General features: G+C 40.5%; 1 protein-coding gene across 2 annotated transcripts; it reads left to right on the top strand.

Annotated features, from left to right (window-relative positions):
• The first annotated feature begins 2,103 nt into the window (after positions 1–2,103).
• Positions 2,104–20,349, top strand: man2a2 (mannosidase, alpha, class 2A, member 2). Of its 2 annotated transcripts, XM_016668042.1 has the most exons (24): positions 2,104–2,266; positions 4,288–5,215; positions 5,554–5,811; positions 6,681–6,825; positions 8,104–8,275; positions 8,488–8,615; positions 8,933–9,106; positions 9,865–10,051; positions 10,505–10,682; positions 10,970–11,172; positions 11,868–12,050; positions 12,157–12,271; positions 12,356–12,426; positions 12,515–12,680; positions 13,954–14,190; positions 14,889–15,011; positions 15,233–15,347; positions 15,900–16,033; positions 16,151–16,292; positions 16,566–16,699; positions 16,968–17,045; positions 17,501–17,695; positions 17,790–17,903; positions 18,717–20,349. In XM_016668042.1, exons 2-24 carry the CDS (start codon positions 5,084–5,086, stop codon positions 18,867–18,869), a joined length of 3,537 nt encoding a protein of 1,178 aa, XP_016523528.1. In that variant the 5' UTR covers positions 2,104–2,266; positions 4,288–5,083; the 3' UTR covers positions 18,870–20,349. The 2 variants fall into 2 exon arrangements, with proteins under 2 accessions (XP_016523528.1, XP_007545559.1); XM_007545497.2 differs by lacking the exon at positions 16,968–17,045 and having other exon boundaries at positions 2,105–2,266.
• The last annotated feature ends 1,406 nt before the right edge of the window (positions 20,350–21,755 follow it).

The raw sequence follows: 21,755 nt of genomic DNA, 5'->3' as shown, positions 1-21,755 counted from the left end.
AATAAGAGACAACAGACCTAACAATACAGATACGCTGAAGGCCACTGTTACAGGAACCTGGGTTTTCTTACAAATTCAGCAATTATGCAGGCTGATCGCTACATTGATGTAGAACTTAATGCAAAGGAATTACTAACTACTGAATGTATAATATATGAACATACTTTTTAATAGGTTGACATTTCTGCAAAAAATATTTTTATTGGTCTTATGTAATGTTCTAATCATATCTCTGGTTTTCATTAGTTGTAAGCCATCGTCATCAAAAATGGATTTGTCACACTCATGATAGTAACTGTATATTACCCCCTATGATGGTAAAAAAAGCTTCCCATGATAACAGTGTGGTTATTGCTAAAAAAAAAAAATAATAGTCTCTCTGCTCCTGTAGGGACATAAATGCATCACAGAATGTATTAAACATATCAACAGATCTTATTTACCTTTATAACACTATTGGGTGATGTAAAAGTGCTTTATATCATATATAATAGTTTGAGCTCTGCAAGGCTACTGGGAAGGCTCCTGTTTGGTATTTCTCATAGTCCCCCAGGACCTCTCAGTCAGAGACTATGTTGTTTGTCCTCTGTTGTCTTGGAGACCAGGTGGTTCCCTGCAGGCGTTACGCTCAGTTACACCTGTTTAGATACTAACATTACCGTGGCACCTTTGTTGACTGGGCAGCCTAGACAGTCAGTTCATGTTTCCTAGGCTGAACTGTAAGAGGTTGATCATAGCAGATCTGCAGGAGCTCTCTGCTCCTTAGTGATGGCACCAGGGATTCAAGAATTTTCATATTTCTTTTTAAACTCAAACTAAAGCAGCTGGGTAAACATTTGTTTCTTATCAACAAAGTGTTTTGCAAGAGATTATGCTGTCATCACTGGTGCGTTCTCTGGGGCCAAACATAATAACACTGTGATACAGCTTCAACACTACACTTTGAATGTTTTTGCACATCATATTAAAAATAATCAGTCCCTTGTGACTGGACTAAAAGCAAAAAAAAAAAAAAAAAATTTGCTCATGCTTCAATCTTCCGATTAATTATTGAAGTGTAAGGTCATCTCCTGTTTCTAGAAATTAACCAACAGTCATTAAAACACAACAACAGTCACATGCTAAGGACTATTATATTACCCCTTCAGGGTGTTACGGGTGTTGTTTACCTGCACAGTGGTTCAGAGGACGAGTCAGACACATGATAAGATTTTCAACATAAAGCTTACAGATACATCTACAGTAGCAATTACAAGAACATTCACCTTTTTATTTCACTTTTTAAACTTTATAACACCAGTAAAGGTGAGCCTTGTATTAGATTGATTATGAGGCTCCATTATGTCACAGTATGTTTGCATGATAATTTTATATACAAATCATTTCGTTTATTTTATTTTCCACTGTAATTACCCAGGGTTCAACACAACTACAACAAAAACAAGCACTGCATATTTTATTATAGATAATGTATAGTAGGTTAGCTATTTAAGTGGTGCACTGGTGTCTGGAGAAAGCGTCATCTTCTCTTTTAACCAACTAATCTAGCACAGGACAAACAAAGCTGTAAACAGACTGTATACCTACTTGAACCAACTTGCTGGTATTTGTACACTCTTACATATTTTTCTGCTGCATATCTACAACATCTACCAGTGGCTATTCATACTGGAGTTGCAAACTGCAATTTGGGTGTTAATAAAAAAATGACTGAAGTGGATCTCAAAAGATTGCAAGTTCTATGAGTTTAATCTTTAAGTAAACCCCACTAATCACTTTTTTTTTGCAACTAAACAAGACAATTAAACTAATAAATAGAATGAAAAAGAACTCGACTGGTAACAGGAAGGAGATGTTAAAAATTTCTGACTTTATTATTATTATTTGGTGGCCCTCTTCGATAAGCTAGTATTATAAGTAATTTGACATTTGTACTGTGCTGCTTGTGAGCATATTCGACTGTCAATCCTACAATGTAGTTACACAATAATTTATAAACTCCATTCGATTATTCTGAATTTACTGCAGGCTCTGAAATAATAAATTTCAACATTAGGACAGACGAGCACAGCAAGCAGCTGAGGCTATTGGTCAATCAGCGACGCAGCTCATTTCTTCCCAGAAGCCTTTGTAGCAGCTCGGCGGTGCTAACTGCTAAGCTCAAAATGCTACTTCACTAATCCGTCTGCCTGCAGCGGAAAGCAGAAACCCCACCACTGCTGGGCTTCTTCACTCTGCTGGAGTACCGCCGTGTTATCGTTAACGGGTAAGCCTGGGTTTCTTATTATTTTTTATCTGCAATGAACCACGATCATACGGAAATGTTAGTTGAGGAGGTTTACATGGAAAGTGAGTTGTTAGCCAGAAAAATACCAGCAGCTTCGGTTTGTCTAATGTTAGCAAATTTTCTACTTGATGTCGTTTGTTACTTTCGAGACGTTTGTTGGAGAGAAAACAGAGGCAATTGTTTATCAAAATGTAAATGTCATTTTGAAACTTTAAGCTACCCGTGTTGGACTCATGAATTGAATTTATTAGACAGTGTAAATTCTGTTCTGGTATGTACAGGAAGCTAGCGCTAGCTTGTTTGGCTGTCATATCTATCGTTTATAGAAGTGACTTTAAGTTTGACAGAGGCTGTTCCTTTCACCTACGCTTCCTGGAGAACTGGTTTGGCAGGGATATTGTCCAAATAAACGCGATTACTGTAGTTGGCTCAAGTTTGAAGCAACTAAGCTTGTCCCAAATGTTAGCTGAGAGATGGCAAAGTAAGATTAATTCTAATAAAACATTTACAGAGGTGTCACCTCTGGGTCAGTAGTTCCGAAGAATACCATTCAGGCGAACAAATGCTAGCTAAACAATATGCGTTATTCTTTGATAACGGTGAACTCCTCTTAGTATTAGGTCGACATTTTTATTTTGCTGCTTGAATACAGGCTGCAGCTATTTGTTGCCTCTGTTTACAAATGTGCATCAAGACGGTTCCTTTTGGATCCTTTTAGCTCCAGATGGTCTAAGAAAATATCATCTTCTTGTGGAACGAACGGCCATTTTTGCAGCCAGCCTTAACTAATGGCTGTGCCAAGTTATTATCTCAGTTCCCTGTGGTAATGCTAATATGTTTCCAGCCTATGACTTTGGAAGATTATGATCATGGCTTTGCACAAGAAGAAAATATTAAAAACCTAATAGAAGCAATAGAATATACTCTGTTTTGATGGGTTCTCTGATAAATGGGGCATGAAATTAGGAAAACAGGACATTGCAATTTTGTTGAGTATTGTGTGGCAGTACAAATTGTTTAACCCATATTTTTCTCACTTCTTGCTTGCTTGTTCATTGTCAAGATGTCACCACTATTCTTCCAGAGCTTAATAATCTTGGTCACTAAAATCTATAAACATAAAGGCAGTGAAAGTTCACCCACGTGACCAAATATATTTCTGGCAAGCAGACTTTTAATGCTTGGCACTGTTCATTTAAAAGCCTATTAAACATAGCATCCCAGCAGTGTGCTGCTATGGTAATGTCGCACTTGTTGGAATGGAAATGTGAGGCAACATGTTGCGCAGATCTATTTACATATTTCTCTCAGAATTTGGAGTTTTTGAACTTTTTGTCATCTTGAAATAGGATGCAGAAAAAAAACCCTAAACACTAATGTTGTATAGATTAGTGACACACAGAGTGATATGAATTTAAAACATTAATTTCTTTCACTTTGATGAATATGGCTTCCCCCAAATTATTAATGACTGTGAAAACCTCACACTGGACCTGAAACAACCTAATCTATGTCCCTCTGGTGTGTCTGGCTCTCAAGCCATTGAGAGCTTGTAAATGACCAAAGTCTTAAAAGAACTTTGTTTTACAATCCTGTTGCTGAAACACTTTTTCTTTATTTCTCAAACACGTATTTTTCTTTCACTCAACTTGCCGTCAGTATGGTTGGCTACAGCATTGTGTAAATCACCAACTTTTTTTAGCAAAGCCTTTTTTGCGGTTTGCCCTTATTTTTAAATGTTTGAAGTGTTTGCTTCTTCATGGTTGTGAAAGCCAGAACAGAAGTTTTTGTCATGTTAAAATTTAAAAGAACTGTAGGTTTTATAAGCTGAATTTCACAATTACAGAAATTACCAAAAATACATGAGGAAAAAAAACCCTTGTTTTTTAATATTGGATGTGACTTTTACATTTTAAGAAAATTGTTAAAATTTAATTAATATAAAAATTTTATGAAAATGCACTTATACCTTTTTGCATTTTTTTCCCCTCTCTCTGCAGCTGAAGAGGACCTTCAAATGTGACATTGCCTCTGCACTTGTTATCCAAGGACAGACACTGATCGTGCTGCCAGAGTCGATGTTTATCCACAATGCCACAGAGAGAAGGATAGCGGTTGTATCATTTCAATTCCTGGAACTGCTTTGGAGTGAACCTTGAGTTTAAAAAAGGGGGGAAAAAAAGCTGCCGTGACTTTTAACCAAGCTTTTTTCCCCTTTTCCATTTGCACTACTGCTCTGTGTGCAAACTGTAGCGGCAGCCGAAGCAAAAGGGCGTTGACCCTGGTCGTGCAGGAGGATTAAAGTTTTAAAGTTTTCGGTGGGAGTGGGGACTGGACCAAGAGAGCAGGTGTACAGCAACAACAGTCATGCTACGGGGACACTAGTCTCACTATTTGTGCCCCTACTGTGTTGTGTTTTTTCTTTTTTCTTTCCTCCTTTTCCTGCAATCTCATCAGTTTGGATGGTTGAGCACAAGGGCCACTTTGAAGGAGACCACCGGTGACTGTGGTTCTGGCCAGAGCTGACAGACTTTTTGCCAGCAATTGCTGCTTCAGGAGCTTCTCCACAGCCTCTACTGCAGTAGCCTCCTGTCACTGTGATATCCGGTGTGGTGAGTGGAGGTTGCAGGCATCACAGATTCTACGCTGGCATAGATTCTTAGTTTCCATCATTACTTTTTCCAGTTCTCTTGGACCTTTTTGCCTTTTCTGTTGAAAACATCAGATCTATTCAAGGTCATTTTTTTTTTTTATACATCTGAGTCTTGAGGAAGCAAAGGACCGCTCCACAGGAGGATGAAGCTGAGGAAACAGGTGACGGTGTGCGGAGGGGCCATATTCTGTGTGGCCGTGTTCTCTCTTTATTTGATGTTGGACCGAGTCCAGCATGACCCTGCAAGGCGACAGAATGGAGGAAACTTTCCACGGGTAAGAATTCCTGCTGTAGCCTGGCAGCATATTTACTTTGTAAACCTAATGAGAGCGTTTATTTTATCTTTTTTGTTTTACAGAAAGTGTTTAGTGTGCCAAGCCTAAATTAAACGTTTCAACATCTTTTAGGAATGATGTCTAATTATTCAGATTCATTTGACTTGTGCTGTAGAAACAAGGCTTAAATGGGTTGTAAATTATTTTTTATACAGACTCATTAACTTTAAACATACTGCAATAATACATTACATTTACTTAATTTCCACTGTCAGCCTATGGGTACTGTTAGATTAGGAGTGCACAGCTCTCTGGTTTATGATTATTTTCTCTTTTAGAGCCAAATCTCTGTCCTCCAGAATCGGATAGAGCAGCTGGAGCAGCTCCTGGAGGAAAACCACCAAATAATCAGCCACATAAAGGACTCTGTGATGGAGCTCACAGACACAGGAGCTGTGTCTCCCAGCGGCCACCTGCCGTTCAGAAGCGCCAATGGGTCCTGGGTGCTACCGTTTGATGGTCGCCCGAGTTTCCTTGCTGTGAAGCCTCAGGACTGCCAGTTTGCTGTTGGCACCCGTGCTCAAACAGATGTACAGGTAAATATTCCCCTCTTTAAAATAAGACGCCAAAAACAAAATTTTGCAATCACTTGTGCGACTAGTGAATGTCATCATCATGTCCTTAGGAGTCTCTTTACCCCTCATTGCAGAGAGGAGTTTCTAAATTTTCCATGGATGCAATTCGCATCGCTCTCTTGATGAGAGAGATTAATGTATACATTAAAGGGTATACATTAAATACCCTTTTAATGTATTTTCCTTGCAAATGATGTACAATTTAGACTTTATTGTCAAACAAAAAAGGAACTCGATCAGAAGCAAATTTCCTTACTTTTTGTGCTGTGGATAAATAAGATGCAGCGGATCAGCGCAATGGGTGTTCAACCAACATGGAATAGATATGTTGATGCCTAGTTGTGCATGCAGATTACAGCAATTCTTTGCAATTGCCATATTGCAAATACTATTACTGCAATAACTTTTGAAGTTTAGTCTATTTACGAGCTCCAACATAAGAATCAGCCGTGCACAGTTGATTTGAAGTAGGTCTTTAGTATGTGTTTTATGAGGTGAACCAGCTAGGGACATGGAAAATGCACATCTGGCGGTGTTCTGAAGTTTTCCAACAGAAAACGCAACACATTACAACCATCTTTCTACAGAGCTAATTAAATCCACCCAATTTGTTGACAGGGGAGTTTGAGTCAGATTTTTTCCTTGCTTTTGCCATGTCAGGCAAGTTTTTCCTGAAGTACATGGGTCCTCTGAGGGGCCACTGCTGTTGTCAACAAGCTCCATTTAAATATGAATGAATTTTTATAATTGACAGTGCCTGCTTATCATTTTCTCTACTATCACCAAATAAACTCAATTTATTTTGACCGTTGTCAAATGTTTTGCTTTAGATGCTGGATGTGTACTCCCTTCTCAAGTTTGACAACCCTGACGGCGGTGTGTGGAAGCAGGGCTTTGACATCACTTATGAACCTGATGAGTGGGACAATGAACCTCTGCAGGTGTTTGTGGTTCCTCATTCTCACAACGATCCAGGTGAGCTGTGCTTTTGAATGTCAAATATTTATTGGAGACTGTTTTTGTAAGTAGAACTCGTCAACAATGCGCAGAATGGTCTAATTCTCACAGTATAAGGCCGAAGGGAAAAATGCTGTAATATAGAAAGATGTAAAACTATGTCGTATAACTATTATTGATGACAAGACATAGTTGGGATGTCTGCTCAGGTTACTACCCTGCAGTCGGTTACTTTACAGACATGGCACTCATTGCTTGCCATTTCCAATTCAGGTTGTGAGTCCCGCCTCATTTTGTTTTCATATTGAATTGTATTGATTTACTTGTAAATGGAAATATTTTCAATCAGACCAATCTTCAGCCTTCTTTCAGGAAGCTGACCAGCAGTGTGCAGCATTAGGAGGGGAGGGGAAGTTCTGATTTACGCTAAGCTCCAAACAGCTTGGGGGGGAAAAAAAAAAAAAAAAAGTCAGACGCCTTTTCTGATATTTTATTAAAAGGACTTTTAACTGTAGGGAAGGTATTGATTATAGCGGTCCTATTTGCAGGTTTTCTAGACCTAGTATCACGGCAAAGGAGAGACTAAATCTCGGGTCAAGTTTGTAGAGAGAAAGTCAAATCAATTACTTTTAACCTTGCCTGGATAGGCCAGTAGAATTAGGGATTCATGAATAAATTTGATGCATCCGTCATTATTATTGTCGTCATAATGCTGACATGACTGACGGTTTGGCCCCAAACAATGAAATTAGGATGATATTGGTATTGGAAAACTGTAGCTTGTTAGAGCCGTGATTGGCTGAGATTGTACTTAAGACTGACATTTCCATTATACTTGTTTACTCATCCGTGATGTCTGCTCGCTAAATTGACAGTTATTGATGTGTTGACAGGCTGCAGAGACTTGAAAGTTGTCCATTAAGAGTAGGAACAATATTTCTTTATAAATGTAAAGTTTTCTTATCTACTATATGAAGCATTATCTCTACAGAATTTGTGGTACAAATCTTTCCTGCATATTTTATATATAAAACTTGAACTTTTTATATATAAAAAGTAAAAAAAAATAGCTTTTCGTATGACGCGAGGAGGCTTTCCGAGTGGACCAGCTGCCTTTGAATAAATTGAGTTTTATTTTTGGTGCTCTGCAGCACTTTTACGTCCGGGTTGTTTGTCCACCTGTCCTTTGTTTTTGTTTCAATTGGCTTGATAATCATGGCAGAAGGGTTGCTTCAGAGAGATGGATCAGTCTGCGATGAGCCATCTGCGTGTCTCTCGGTCCTCCTGTGTTGCTAGGTTGGGTCAAGACCTTTGACAAGTACTTCACAGACCAGACGCAGCATATTTTAAACAACATGGTCGTGAAGCTGGCCGAGGATTCTCGGAGGAAGTTCATCTGGTCAGAGATTTCATTCTTCGCCAAGTGGTGGGAGACTGCAGACGTCTACAAACAGGAAGCCATGCGCAAGTGAGTCACAGCTTTGCGAGTTTTGCCAATTATCTTCAGAATTAGTCGATGCAGACACTCGAAGCCCTCAGCACAGTTCCCTACACAGAGGGTGGTATCTGCTGGCAGATTATGTCAGCTCTATTTATAGCTTTTTATGTGGTTAGTGGGACTCTCTCACATTAGGGCTGGATTATTCTCACCTCGCTCTCCTAATCCTTTCTTTTTAACAGACTGATCCTTGGAGGGCAGCTAGAGATTGTGACAGGAGGCTGGGTGATGACGGATGAAGCCAACGCTCACTACTTTGCTATGATAGATCAACTCATTGAAGGGCATCAGTGGTTGGAGAGAAATCTGGGTAACGCATTTCAGCACTTTCATTTATATTTCCAAGATTGATGCTGAAATCTTTAAGACGCTCCACTCTGAGAAGTTTGAGTAGCTCTGCCTTCACACGACTATAAAATATATCACCCCTCGCTGTGCTTGATAGTGAAATTTAGGCCCCGACATCCCACATTTCAGCTGATGTAGCGTCTTGCTCAGCGGGTGATGAAATGATTTCCATCACTAGCTGTGGAGTGTGATTTCTTTTTTTTTTTTTTTTTTTTTTTTAAAAATGCATTCCCTTCCTTATCCAAAGCATGGAACTAAAATATTTGCTTGCTGCTATAGGTATTACTCCTCAAAGTGGGTGGGCGGTGGACCCCTTCGGTCACAGTGCCACCATGCCCTATCTGCTGAAGAGGGCTAACGTGACCAGCATGTTGATCCAAAGGATCCACTACTCCATTAAAAAACACTTTTCTTCAACCAGAAGTCTGGAGTTTATGTGGAGACAAGCCTGGGGTGAGTGGACCAGTGCCAAAGACATCTTCAGATTTTTAGTGCTCCTCTTCAAACTCGTTTAAGAATGAGCCGAAACACTTGTAATATATTAAATGGTGGCTTTTTTTTTTTTTTTTTTTAAGTGTATGCTGTAAAGACCTAAACAGAGCTGTTTTTTTGTTGTTGTTTTTTTTCTTTTCTTCCCTCATTTGTGCCGATGATCGAGTGCTCATTTGTTCCTACTGGAAATGCCATCAGTAGAAGATGTTGTAAATGTGTTGTTGCCTGTACTTATGGGGCTTCATTTAGCCATTTAATGTTCATCCCCAGACAACACTTACGAACACTAAGCTCATAAATTTGTATGCAGCAATGCTGGAGGGAAAACTTGCTTTCTGTGTCAACCATGTTGTTTTTGGAACGCTGTTAATAGTGGAAGTAATGCGTTTCGCTGAAGTGTTCATACCAATTAAAGTTTTCCACATTTTCTCACATTACAGCCTGAAACTTGAATGTATTGCATAGAGATTTTATGTGGTACATAAACACAAAGTTGTGGAAGGAAAAAGATGCATATTTTTTTAACAATTGCAGTAGTCGCCCTGTCAATACTTTCTTCTTACCTTAGCTGTGGATCACTTCCTAAAACATTTTTTTTTTAAACTTTGCATCATTTTTCTTCCACTTGAGTTTTGCACGAACTTGTTATTGCATCACGTGAAATAAGTGCTACATTTTAAACTTGTGGTTTGCCTCCTGTTACTTTGTTGCTCTGTCAGACACTGGCTCCAGCACAGACATCTTTTGCCACATGATGCCCTTCTACAGCTACGACGTGCCTCACACCTGCGGTCCTGATCCGAAGATCTGTTGCCAGTTTGACTTCAAGAGATTACCGGGAGGTCGGATCAACTGCCCTTGGAAAGTGCCGCCCAAATCCGTGGTGGAGGCCAATGTTGCAGAAAGGTGAGGATTTGCTTTGTTTATCTTGTAAACGGCGTCATAAATTGCTGAGGGGTGTGTAGGACCGTGCAGCGACTGCCACTGAGGCTTTTTAGAGAGCTGTAAATAAGCATTGGATGGTAAAGTTGTATACTGCAATCCAGGATTGGTTGGGGTGTCTCCTCTTTATTTGAATACATTTTATATTTTCTGCATGGTTTTTAGTATTCACCTCCAGCAAGACCCACAGCAGATTTGTCAGTGTAATGTTTTCTGTAATGGTCCCTTAATAAACTCTACTTGAACTCGTGCCAGTGACGACAGCCAGGGGGAAGGAATAAACTGCAGGAGGTGGACACTGAGCGCTTATCGGTCTGGAGCCATATTATCCAGCTTTCAGAGGATGCGCTTGTTCAGGACATGAAAACGCCGTTTTTATTTTCCCCTCTCATCACGCTCCTCTTTTCTCGTTCACAGAGCACAGTTGCTTCTGGATCAGTACCGTAAAAAGTCTAAACTCTACCGCAGCAAGGTGCTTCTGGTTCCATTAGGAGACGACTTTCGCTACGATAAGGCTCTGGAGTGGGATCAGCAGTACATCAATTACCAGAAGCTGTTTGATTACATGAACTCGCACCCTGAGCTGCACGTTCAGGTGAGGGAAGGGTTTATCAGGTGTCGCAAATTACCTCACCGAAGGTGGGCTTTCTTTTCTTTTTCTTTTTTTTTTTTTTACCTTTATGCATCTCGGCATGAAGTGTATTTCAGTGGAAGACTAAATTATACAGCTGTACATTAACTCGCTGCCTGAACAAAGAAGCTGTCAAGACTTGGTTCTTGCCTTAGATAAAAACCCCCACATATTATAATAATGAAAGACTTCTTTTGTGTAGCTTTCTTAGAATAGGACTTTATTCTTATCGTGCCGACTCCCACCTCCAGGCTCAGTTTGGGACCCTCACAGACTACTTCAGTGCTCTGTACAAAGCCTACGGAGTGCCTCAGGGATCCAGACCTGGTGACTTTCCTGTCCTCAGTGGGGATTTCTTTGCCTACGCAGACCGCGAGGACCACTACTGGACGGGCTATTACACCTCCAGACCCTTTTACAAAAGCTTGGACCGTGTGATTGAGTCACATCTGAGGTGAGGGAGATTTTATGTTTAGTAACGGCTGTGTTAATTAACAACAATTGCAAGGTTCTGATGAGGTTGGGGGAAAAAGTGACGCAGTGTTATGTTAGGTATTTTCCAGATGGATGTTAAATATACATTTTCCCCCAGACTTTATCCCGTATCCCATTGTCTCAATAAAGGTTGTAGCTGTCCCTCTGTTTAACCAGTCATCCATCCTTCCATATCCATGTCTGCTCATCTTTCTGTTTATCATCCATTTGTCTATTATCTCTTTCTGTCTCGTTTGTTCACCTCTGTTCATTCCTTCCATTCATCCCTTTTTTTAAATGTCCATTCATCTGGCAATCAGTCCATCATCCATCCATTTCATCTTTTCATCCCTCTGTTCGTCCATCCATTACCCTCTCTCTGACCACTGTGGAAAAATCTTGGTTCATAACATTTTTGCATTTGAACTTAAACAAAAGCAAGACTGAAAAAAACTGTAAATGTGTGTAATATTGCTATGAAAAAAAGTTTATGAACTGTATAACTGGTCTTTAACTTACTGCTTTTAGTTTAGACTATATTTCTTTCATCAGTCGCTAAAAATATTCCACTAAACTGTAAATGGTGTTGGCATGACCCACTTATGTCAACGTGACTGAAGCTCAACAAAGATCAAGTCTCACCTTTTTCTGTTTTTTTTTTTTTTGTTTTTTTAGAGGGGCAGAGATTCTCTACAGCCTGGCAGTAGCAAACGCTCGGCATGCTGGGATGGAGGGTCGCTACCCAGTGACTGACTACGCCCTGCTGGTAGATGCAAGGCGGTCAGTCGGCCTCTTCCAGCATCACGATGCGATCACTGGCACCGCTAAGGAGAATGTTGTCATTGACTACGGTACCAAGTAAGATCATAAGGATTAGAGGAAGATAGAGATATATATATATATATATTATTTTTCCTCCTGGGTAGTATGAAAACGCGTCATTTTATTTAATTATTCTCCCTAGATTACTTCGTGCACTCATTGGACTGAAGAGAGTTATTATCAACGCTGCTCATTTCCTGGTGATGAAGAACAAAGAGTTTTATCGTTTTTACCAGACAGAGCCCTTCCTAGAGACGGTGAGAGGAAACGTGGACTGACATATCATATCAAAACCCTGCATACACTTAGTATTCTCAATGCCTTATATTTCACTTCTTTAGGACGACAGACGTGCGACTCAGGACTCTCTGCCTCAGCGCACTTTAATTGAGCTGGACCCAGCTGGACCAAGGTGAAACGTTCATCCCTCACTTTTTTTTTTTTTTGTTTTGTTCCTGCTGTCCTTCACGTTTGCTCATGTTTTTATTTCTCTCTACCAGATACCTGGTTCTGTTCAACCCCATTGAGCAGGAGCGTCTCTGCGCCGTCACCGTGTTGGTGAACACGGTCAGGGTGCGGGTGCTTACTGAAGACGGACAGACTCTCCCTGTTCAGCTGAGCGCTCAGTGGAGCTCTGCTACTCAAATGAGTGCCGAGGTATTCGAGGTGAGATGAATAATTGATTGACTGGTCTGAAAAGTGAAGGAAAAAACTTTGAAGGCAGAAAGTTTATGGGAATTAATCCATATTTACAATAAAATATTGAACATGAAGTTATCATTTTCACATTTTCTTGTGCTGCTGACCATAACTTTTGAGAACAGATGGCTCTTTGACCTTGTCTGTTTTGATCTTCTCCCAGTTTTCATGTTTTTGTGAAGGATCTTAGAGCGTGGCAACAGTTGAACTAAACAAGACATGTCATTTATCCCTGCAAACTGATGCCTTGTGATCTCCACTTTAGTTAATTGATATTTTGAACGAGCCGTGCTCAGCTGACCTCTTACCATCGTTGCTGGAAAACGGGAGTGAAACGACTTTCAGAACAAGATTTATTAACGTCACCTGGGAATATAAAAAGATTGACTTTGAGTTGTGAGTGTAGCAAAAAGCAACATATCAACCTACTTAAACTCTGAGAGTGTCTGGTTAAATAAACTGGAGGAAGATAAGAGACTGTCATTTTGTGTTATTATGATGCTGATTGTCAGTGTGTGTATTTTTTTTATTTTTTTATGAATTGGACTGTTCAAAAATTAACCTCCAGAGTATTAAACAGGAATCTTTTGATTGGTTTAGCTCCAGGTACTTTTAATTTGACCAACAAATGGTTCTAGTAGAAGTTCTAGTAAAGTTTAAACAAACTAGATGTTTGTAAAGGTAGGACTGAAAAAAATGAGAGAAAACATGATTTCATTGCATTTATTTAAGGTTCTCAATTCTGCTTCAGTTTAGTTTCCAGTATGGTTTTTTTTTTTCAGTTTAAAAAAAAAAGCCTCTGCTTTAGTGTAAAGCCCAAACTGAGCACTTTCTAGATTGATTTATGTGCATGTCATAATGCACTGAATCTATTTTTACAACCAGAATAAAGGTTTCAGATCTTACACTGCGCTTTGGAGAAATCTAACCATGAATCAGTTGATAAAACCAAAGCAGCACAAAAGTTCCTGCTGACCAAGCTGCCAAATCAGAAGCCAACTTAAATATTTGATGCAGATAATAAACCATGACAGTAGTACATTAGCTTTGGTCGCCAGGTTCACACACGTGAACGTTTCTTTTTTTTTTTAGTGAACCTCAGGTGTGAAAATCCCCATAGTTAGCGCCTCGTGGTTGATACTTGACATCCAGATTAATAAAGACAAATGAAGCTAGGAATGTTTGTCTTGCTCCATTATGGCTGGATATTAAAACTTTAACTTGTCTTCAATCTGTCCAGGCAACATTCATGGTCCGCCTGCCTCCCCTCGGCCTGGCTGTTTTTCATCTTTACGACTCGGCCGATTCACCCATGACGATTCGCTCAGACACTCTGCTCAGGCTGTCGGGGCGCAGCGGCTCTGCTCGGGCTCTGGACCCCCTTCCTGTCCGCTCTCAGCCGGCTGACGCTCAGACCTTTTACATCAGCACGCAGACTCTGACTCTGGGTTTCTCTGGAACCACCGGCCTGCTGGAGGTTTGTGTTTCTCCCGATTTTGTTGACTTCAAGTCTGTTAGCTCCATGTAAATTACTACCTTTTTTTATTTTTTATTTGTACCAATTTTTATATATATATATATATATATATACACACGCACTTTGATTGCTGTGATGCTGTTAATATTCAGCTTTTTACCAAAGGGATTCAAAGGTGATGCTGCTGCTTGAACTAGGTGAAGTGACAAGATTTGCTGAATTTTTATTCTTATTTTTTTGCAAGCATTTCGATGCCGTATAACGGTTTAAAAGTCTGTTTACTCATTTTTAATTAGTTAGCTTCAATGCTCAGTTGCATGGAAAAAGCATCAGCTGGCAAATAAAAGTACACTGACACATAAAATGTTTTTAAGATTTAGGTGTGCCCACCTTAACAGTCACTCACAGATATATGTACAGGATGTTTTGACCATTTACATTTTTTGTTAGCAATTCTGTTAATAAAGGGGGGGGGAAAGTGAAATAATTTGTAATGAAACATTTTTAAAGAAGCTCAAAGTCAAGGTGTGTACAGCATAGCAGCTTATAGACAAGGTTGACCTCTCTATGTATTTTTTATTTTCAAAGGTATAACATATATACATGAGACACTGGTCTTGTTGCTCGTGAATCAATCTATTATCTACTTCTTTAATTTTTTGCTTTGCCTCAGCTTGTGTCATTTTTTTTATCTGCAGAGTATCAAGCGTAAGGATGATCCACAAGAGGTTAAGGTTCAAATGCAGTTCATGATCTACGGCACGCGTCCTTCGAAAGACAAAAGTGGCGCTTACCTCTTCCTGCCAGATGGAAAACCAAAGGTATCCTCGTGGTTGTATCTCACGTGTTAACTTGCCTCTCCAAAGGCTTTGATGGAGTCTCCCATGGATAGCATCTCATTTTATCCTGCTGGGTAGCTCAGGACAGGCATGCAGGCAGACTGGATTCAAGAAACAAACCGTACAGGCTGAGCTCTGCACTGTTTGATTGCCTGTCGTGTCTCATTTTTAGCACATCTTGTCTGACTGCTCTTTGTTTCCAGCCCTACAACCAGAAAGAACCTCCTGCGGTGCGTGTTGTCGAAGGGCCTCTTTTCTCTGAAGTGGTGGCACAATACCAGCACTTTCAGCAGACTGTTCGCATACACAACGTGCCAGGTAATAAACACAGAGATTGACTTGATAGATACAGCTCAGATTATTCTATTCAATTTTTTTTTTTTTGGCTCATTTTGCACCATCTGGTGCAGATTGAGCCAGAATGTGGAGTAAAATACCAGTTTTATTGTCTTCTGCCAGCTAACTGTTGGCAGTATTTTTTTTTTTTTTTATAATTTAAGAAGTTTTTATGAGTACATATCAGCAAGTTAGAATAAAAAAAAAACTTTTAAAAATTCAGTTCAAAAGTGAAACTTTTATATAAAAGTATTGGATGATGATGCTTAACAACTAATAAAAAAAACACTTGCATTTCTCATAATTGGATTACAACAGAAAACCCATTAAAATGTTTAGCAGTGCAGGTTATACACACCAAACTTTCCCTGTGGTTGTAATTAATCTGAGATTGACTTTTTTTTATTAAATTGCTGACATTTACTTTTCGATAGATTTTTTTTTTATTGACTGGTGTAAGAGGAAATCCAGATCCCATGTGTGTGTTTTACTCCTGGTACTAGTTTAGTTCTACGTTGTGATGCTGTTTTGCAGGGGTGGATGGCTTATCTGTAGACGTCACTATATTAGTGGACATCCGGGATCAGACCAATAAGGAGCTGTCCATGCGGCTGGTCACCAACATCCAAAATGGAGACGTCTTCTACACAGACCTCAACGGTTACCAGGTCAGTTGCATTCTGCGGTTAGAAACGGAAATGTAAAACAGAGCGACTTACTTGACAGAACTTAGGAGTGCAACATGCTCTGATTTATTAAAAAAAAAAAAAAATACTTTTTTGTAGATCCAGCCCCGTCGATTCTACCAAAAGCTTCCTTTGCAAGGCAACTTTTACCCAATGTCCAGCCAGGCGTACATCCAGGACAGCCACCACCGCCTCACGCTGCACACGGCTCAGGCTTTGGGCGTCTCCAGTCTGGACAGCGGTCTGCGTCTCATTTTTAGACTTTTACCGTTTCTCATTTCGTGTTTAAATGGAAGTCCCAAAAGTATTTGCCTGTTTAAATCTCTCGGCTTTCCTCCTTATCTCCCTCCCGAGAGTTGCTCAAAGAGAAAAGCAACTCGTACTCTGATATTGTAAACCGAGCGCTTTGTAAATGATTGATCGCTCAAATAGTTTGCGCTCATCGACTGATGCCTCTTTGTTCATTATAGGGACTTGGCTGTAAAGCTGTTGCCTCCGTTTGCCCTCTCCTCAGGTCAGCTGGAAGTGATTATGGACCGGCGGCTGATGCAGGATGATAATCGAGGGCTGGGTCAGGGTCTCAAAGACAACAAGAAGACAGCGAATCGTTTCCGCTTGCTACTGGAGAGAAGATCAATTGATAACAAGGTCAGTATCACAATTTTTATTTTTATGCTACACAAATTCTGTTAAAATTCCTTTTAATCACATCAGTATCACGGTTGAATGACTTTCTTCAAGGTTGTTTAATTCACCGCAGATTTCCTCTGCGTTCTTTTACCGATGAAACCTTTCTCCATTCTTTTAGTCCCACCCCCCACTACTCATTACCTCTCCATCTGTCTTTTTTTTTGCCATCCTCTTCACTTGCTAATTTTGTTTTCCCTCTGCTTTTTTTCCACTCCATTACCCTCAGCATGATGGCTTCCTTGCCAAACTCTCGTCTTTGTTGCGCTATTTCTTCTCTCAAATCCCGAGCGGCGGAGTTCGCGAGGTAACGTTGCCGAGGCAACAGCGAGGATGTTTTTAAACGTGGATCATAGCCGTAGTCGTAGCTCCAGCTGAATCCCTTTTGCCTCCTTCCACTTCGTAGCTGTAGTTAAACTTCAGTATGACAGAGCGGGTGAGAGAAAGCAATGAGGTGATTTGTGATGTAAATGTATTCAAATTAGCAGAGGACGGAGGACTTCGGTTGTAGTTCCGTCATCCCGCTGCTGATGTCGCAGTACATCACATCCTGAAACACCTCGGTACTCTTTTAATTCCACATTTGACATCACGAAGGTGTGATTTGTGCTGCGTGCGTCAGGACTAGAATTGGAGCCGTTCCTCCTCCTCTGACAGTGATTAGAGCTTGTTCCTCATGTAATGGCACAGAGGAATCTCTAGAGGCGAGTCATCAGCGTCGTAATGATCACGCTGTCATGTGAATCTCCCCGCGTCCTCTAGATGATGGACAGCGCAACAACGAGCTTCCCGTCTATGGTCAGCCACGCCACCAGCTCCCTGCTCAACCACGAGGTCCTGGCGTTGCCCGTCCTGCCGAAAAGACGCGGCATCCCTCCTCTTCAGACGTTCGCCCCGCTCAAGTCCGTCATTCCCTGCGATGTCCACCTGCTCAATCTGCGGAGCATCCAGACGCAGGTCAGGTGGAAGAGCTGGTCGAATCTTTTGGCTTTAAATGTTCTGTGCAGTTTTATTTTTTTTAAACAAAAAGTTTCTGTGTTTATGTGAGCAGAAGGATCCCGAGTCTCCATCTCCCTACACCGCCTTGCTCTTACACCGCCTGGCTACGGACTGCGGATTTGAGGGTCAAAACCTTGGCTTCAACTGCAGCACGACGCAGGGACGGGTAACTGTTTCAATACGAACTTGTTAAACCTCAACTAAAGTGTTGGAATGGACTCGTCTGGTATTTTTTTTTTTTTTTTTGTCCCACACCAAGGAAACAATTCAAAGGTCTATTTATCTAAGCTGTTTAAGGTCCAGCTTTTAAGATGAGTTTTCATTTAATATGTCACTAAAAGCTGCTTGCTTGCTGCAAAATGGAGTCGTTTCTCTACAACTTGCTGATGGGACATTTAACCAAATATCAGTAGGGGCGTGTGTATCTATTTGAGCCGATAAATATATTTACCGCTTGAATTTAAGAAAACTTGCAACATATTCAGACTTGTGCTTCTAGATCTTGTTTTTAAAAATTTGATCAATAACTTCTCTCACTTTAGATGGGGACTGGATTTCAGATTATAGTCCATTTGTTTGATTACATACTTTTATTACATGTTTTCATCAATATTTATTTTGTTTCCCCCTTCCAAAAAAATGTTGGCGCTCTTGCGGGTTAGCGGACCTCCCAGCGTTTTAATGGCATTTGTCAACCCACATATTTCTATTTTTATGACCTAAATGTGTGAAAGCTTTTACTGAAGTGCTTGTAAACCTGCTTCTACTCTGACACATCGCTTTGGGTTTTATCGCGTCAAACAATTTGGTTTCTGCTTCAAACACGCAAGCAGAGAGGGGGCAGAGTTTGGATTCAGATTTTTCTGCTGACACTGTAATCAACTATCTGCCATGAGCTAATTTAACCAACAAGAAGGGGATGTTGCCTCTTCCACACACAGTTTCTGTCCTGATTGTTCTGCTTTTGTTCTCTCTGCAGCTCAGTGTGTCGAATCTTTTCAAGAACGTGGACCTGCAGCTGCTGCAGCCCATGTCCCTGACCCTGATGCATTCCAGCATGCCTTTGGCCAACGACTCCATCATCAGTCTGGAGCCCATGGAGATCTCTGCCTTCAAGCTCAAGCTGCGCTAAGAGCCGTAAACGCACATCGGACTAGCGACATCAAGAACCAGGGTCAGGGTTTCCCTGCATTGTTGAGCTGAACTCGGAGAAACAGGGTCCGCTGCAGTGGCGCTGACTGAACTGCAGGGGGCAGACATCAGCAGCTGCTGCTGTAGCTCTGAGGAGACGCAGCAGAACTTGAGGTGAATTTGAAGTCGTTCCATATCTGGGGAAGACTGCTAGTATTTCTCATCAGTCAAAGCTGAGTCTGCAATCAGATATGAAAACACTTTCTTTTCTGCTTTGTAAGTTTTGTTTGTTGTTGTTTTTTTTTTGTTTTTTTTCTATCTTCTCGTGGACTCTACTACTGAATGTAAATATCCCAAATGACTGGAGGGGGCCGGGAATGGTGATGCATTGGAGTGCAATTTTCAGAGCTTTATTTGGTGTCTGGGTTTATGATTTTCTTTTTTCTTCTTTTTTTCTCAAATCTGGGAGAAAATCGATCACCAACATATCTTTTGTACCAATATAGTTTCTTTTTTGCAGGAAACAGAATGTGTGGTCCTTGTTGTAAGGGCCTGAGCTGCGAATCCTAAGCTGTGTTTCCATGAGTGCCCACTGTTCTCATCAATCGCAGAGGACGACTCCTCCCCTCCACTCCTCACTTTGTGCTTGTAGATAGTCCGCAGATTCCCTCTCCCACTTCGCAGTGTGCAGGGTTCCTGCTCGTGTCTATCATTCTCCCGCTTGTAGCAAACCATATGCAGTAGATTAGGCAAAAAGACTATACCTCATGTATACCAAACGGCAGATATATTGGTATTTATGTCTGAGCATATTAATGTGAATACTTGAGGTTGATTGTTTTTTTGAGGGTGGGGGTGTACTCTATCAGGGACCAGTCAATACTTTGGGTGTCATTTATTAATATCAATTTGCATCAGAGGGCCATATTGCAAAAATTACGTATGCATCCCTTCATTCCAGAAATGAAGGATCTAGCTTTTGAAAATAACACACACACACACACACACAAAAAAACCCTCCTGCTTCTTTGTCCTCCTTTTTGGATCATATAGTAAGAAAAACAGGAACAACCCTTCAGACTGTTGGGGCTTTGACTGTGACTGCGATCAGATGCCGCTTTGTTTGGACAAATATCACCAGTTTATACGGGGAAGCACTCTTTCCAAAACTCAAAACAGATTCTATATCTGAGCTGGATGCTTTTTTATTTTATTTTTGATGCTTAAGACATTAAAATAAATCAAATTCCAATCTTACCACAAATGTGTAATTTTCTGCCTGATGAGTCGCAGCTCATATGCCCCAATGTGACCATAAAACCGTGTCTACACTTCTTTATGTAACATGCATATTTCATCGTTTCGTTCGTTCGTTCTTTTTTTTTTTTTTTTTATAAACGAATCGGATTTCTTGCCTGAGAAGATCACAATGTGTCAGTATGTCATAAGGATATTGAACACAGTAAAAGTCTGTATGAAAACGTTGTTTTTCCTTCATGTTTTAAACCACTGCTCTTCATCTGCTACATAACGGATCAAAATAGTTCTTTACTACTTAATGCAAAGTTTCTGCTGGGATCATGGTCATGTTGTCTAGGTTTCTATTTTTTTATTTTTCTCTTTGCTCTAAAACTCTTTAAGAAGCCCACATTTTCTGAAATTGCCTTTTTAATTAGTTTAAAAAAAAAAATCTGTATTTGTATAACTTTATGTTAAACCCTGGAAATTAAAAAAAAAGGCCTTGCCTGATTTTTCTTCAGGCGATGACAGAAGAAAAATCTGTCGTTTAGCTTCATAGCCAGTCACAGTAGGCTATGAAGCTTACTGCGACTGAAGGTGTTGAAATCAGGTAACCTATAAATGGAAAAGCACTGAGCTTAAAAAAAACAGGCAAGTTAAATACTTGCACCCACTAGGTTAGGGAGGGTGTATATAATCTATTTGGTTTGCAAAGTGTTAAACTGAGTGTTGCAGTTTAAGTCTAAAATATTACTTATAATGGTCCTTAAAAAAAAAAAATTACTGAAACCCATTTTTTTTTGACTGACCTTGATAAGTAGGGTGAAGCCTCATTCAGGGATCCTTGACTTGGGGAGGAATATGAATTTCTTTAAGCAGTCTTAGCAGCAGCCTCAGCTCCGCGGTGTTCTTTACCCCCAGGCTGACTGCAGGCGCTCCGTCTGTCTGCCATTTACAGCTGCTCAGGAGGATCCTGTCATCTCGGTCTAAGGCTGAGGCCGTCATCTCCGTCGCTCTCTGAACTGTGCCGCCGTGTCACCTTGCTTCGCCTCGTCATTTCCCCACAGTGGATCTGCAGCTTTAGCCCCCCTGACCTTAAGCTGTCTGGCCTGCGAGAGGTCAAAGATGTGGCTGCTCACCTATTTCCCTCTGCTGCTGTGAACATCTGTCAAACCAGATGTTGCCACACCTTCAATTGCGTGTTTTTTCTTCTTTTTTTTTTTTTTTCCTGCTGACTTATTTTCAAATATATCTGTTGCAGGGCTCCTTTTTTGTTCAAGGAGAAATATGAGAAGGCGGACAGATTTCCATTTGATTCAAAATATAATTTTGAATCAAGGCTGAAGAGTTTCGACAAAAACTGAAGATTGACGTTTTTCCCCAAAGATGTTCTAAAAGCACTTTAGCGGTTTAGTTTCCATCCTGCTTTATACTGGTGTGTTCATACTGATGAATAGTTGGGTGGCTGAGCCTGCAGAGCAGCCAGAGTAAATACAAAGTGTTTGATTCTGATGAAGAAACGGTGGGTTTCTTCTGCAAAATGTTAGTTTGCTTTTTATCTGAATCGTCAGATGGAAGCTGTCGATTCACTGAACTCCATCTCTTATTTCCGTCTTTGAGAGCTAGCTACATGCTAAAGATGGTGGCA

This window comes from Poecilia formosa, unplaced genomic scaffold (genome assembly GCF_000485575.1).
Source record: "Poecilia formosa unplaced genomic scaffold, Poecilia_formosa-5.1.2 Scaffold13, whole genome shotgun sequence".
Classification (NCBI taxonomy): Eukaryota; Metazoa; Chordata; class Actinopteri; order Cyprinodontiformes; family Poeciliidae; genus Poecilia; species Poecilia formosa.
Note: the sequence above shows the minus strand (reverse complement) of the source record. Positions and strands in the feature narration are given on the sequence as shown.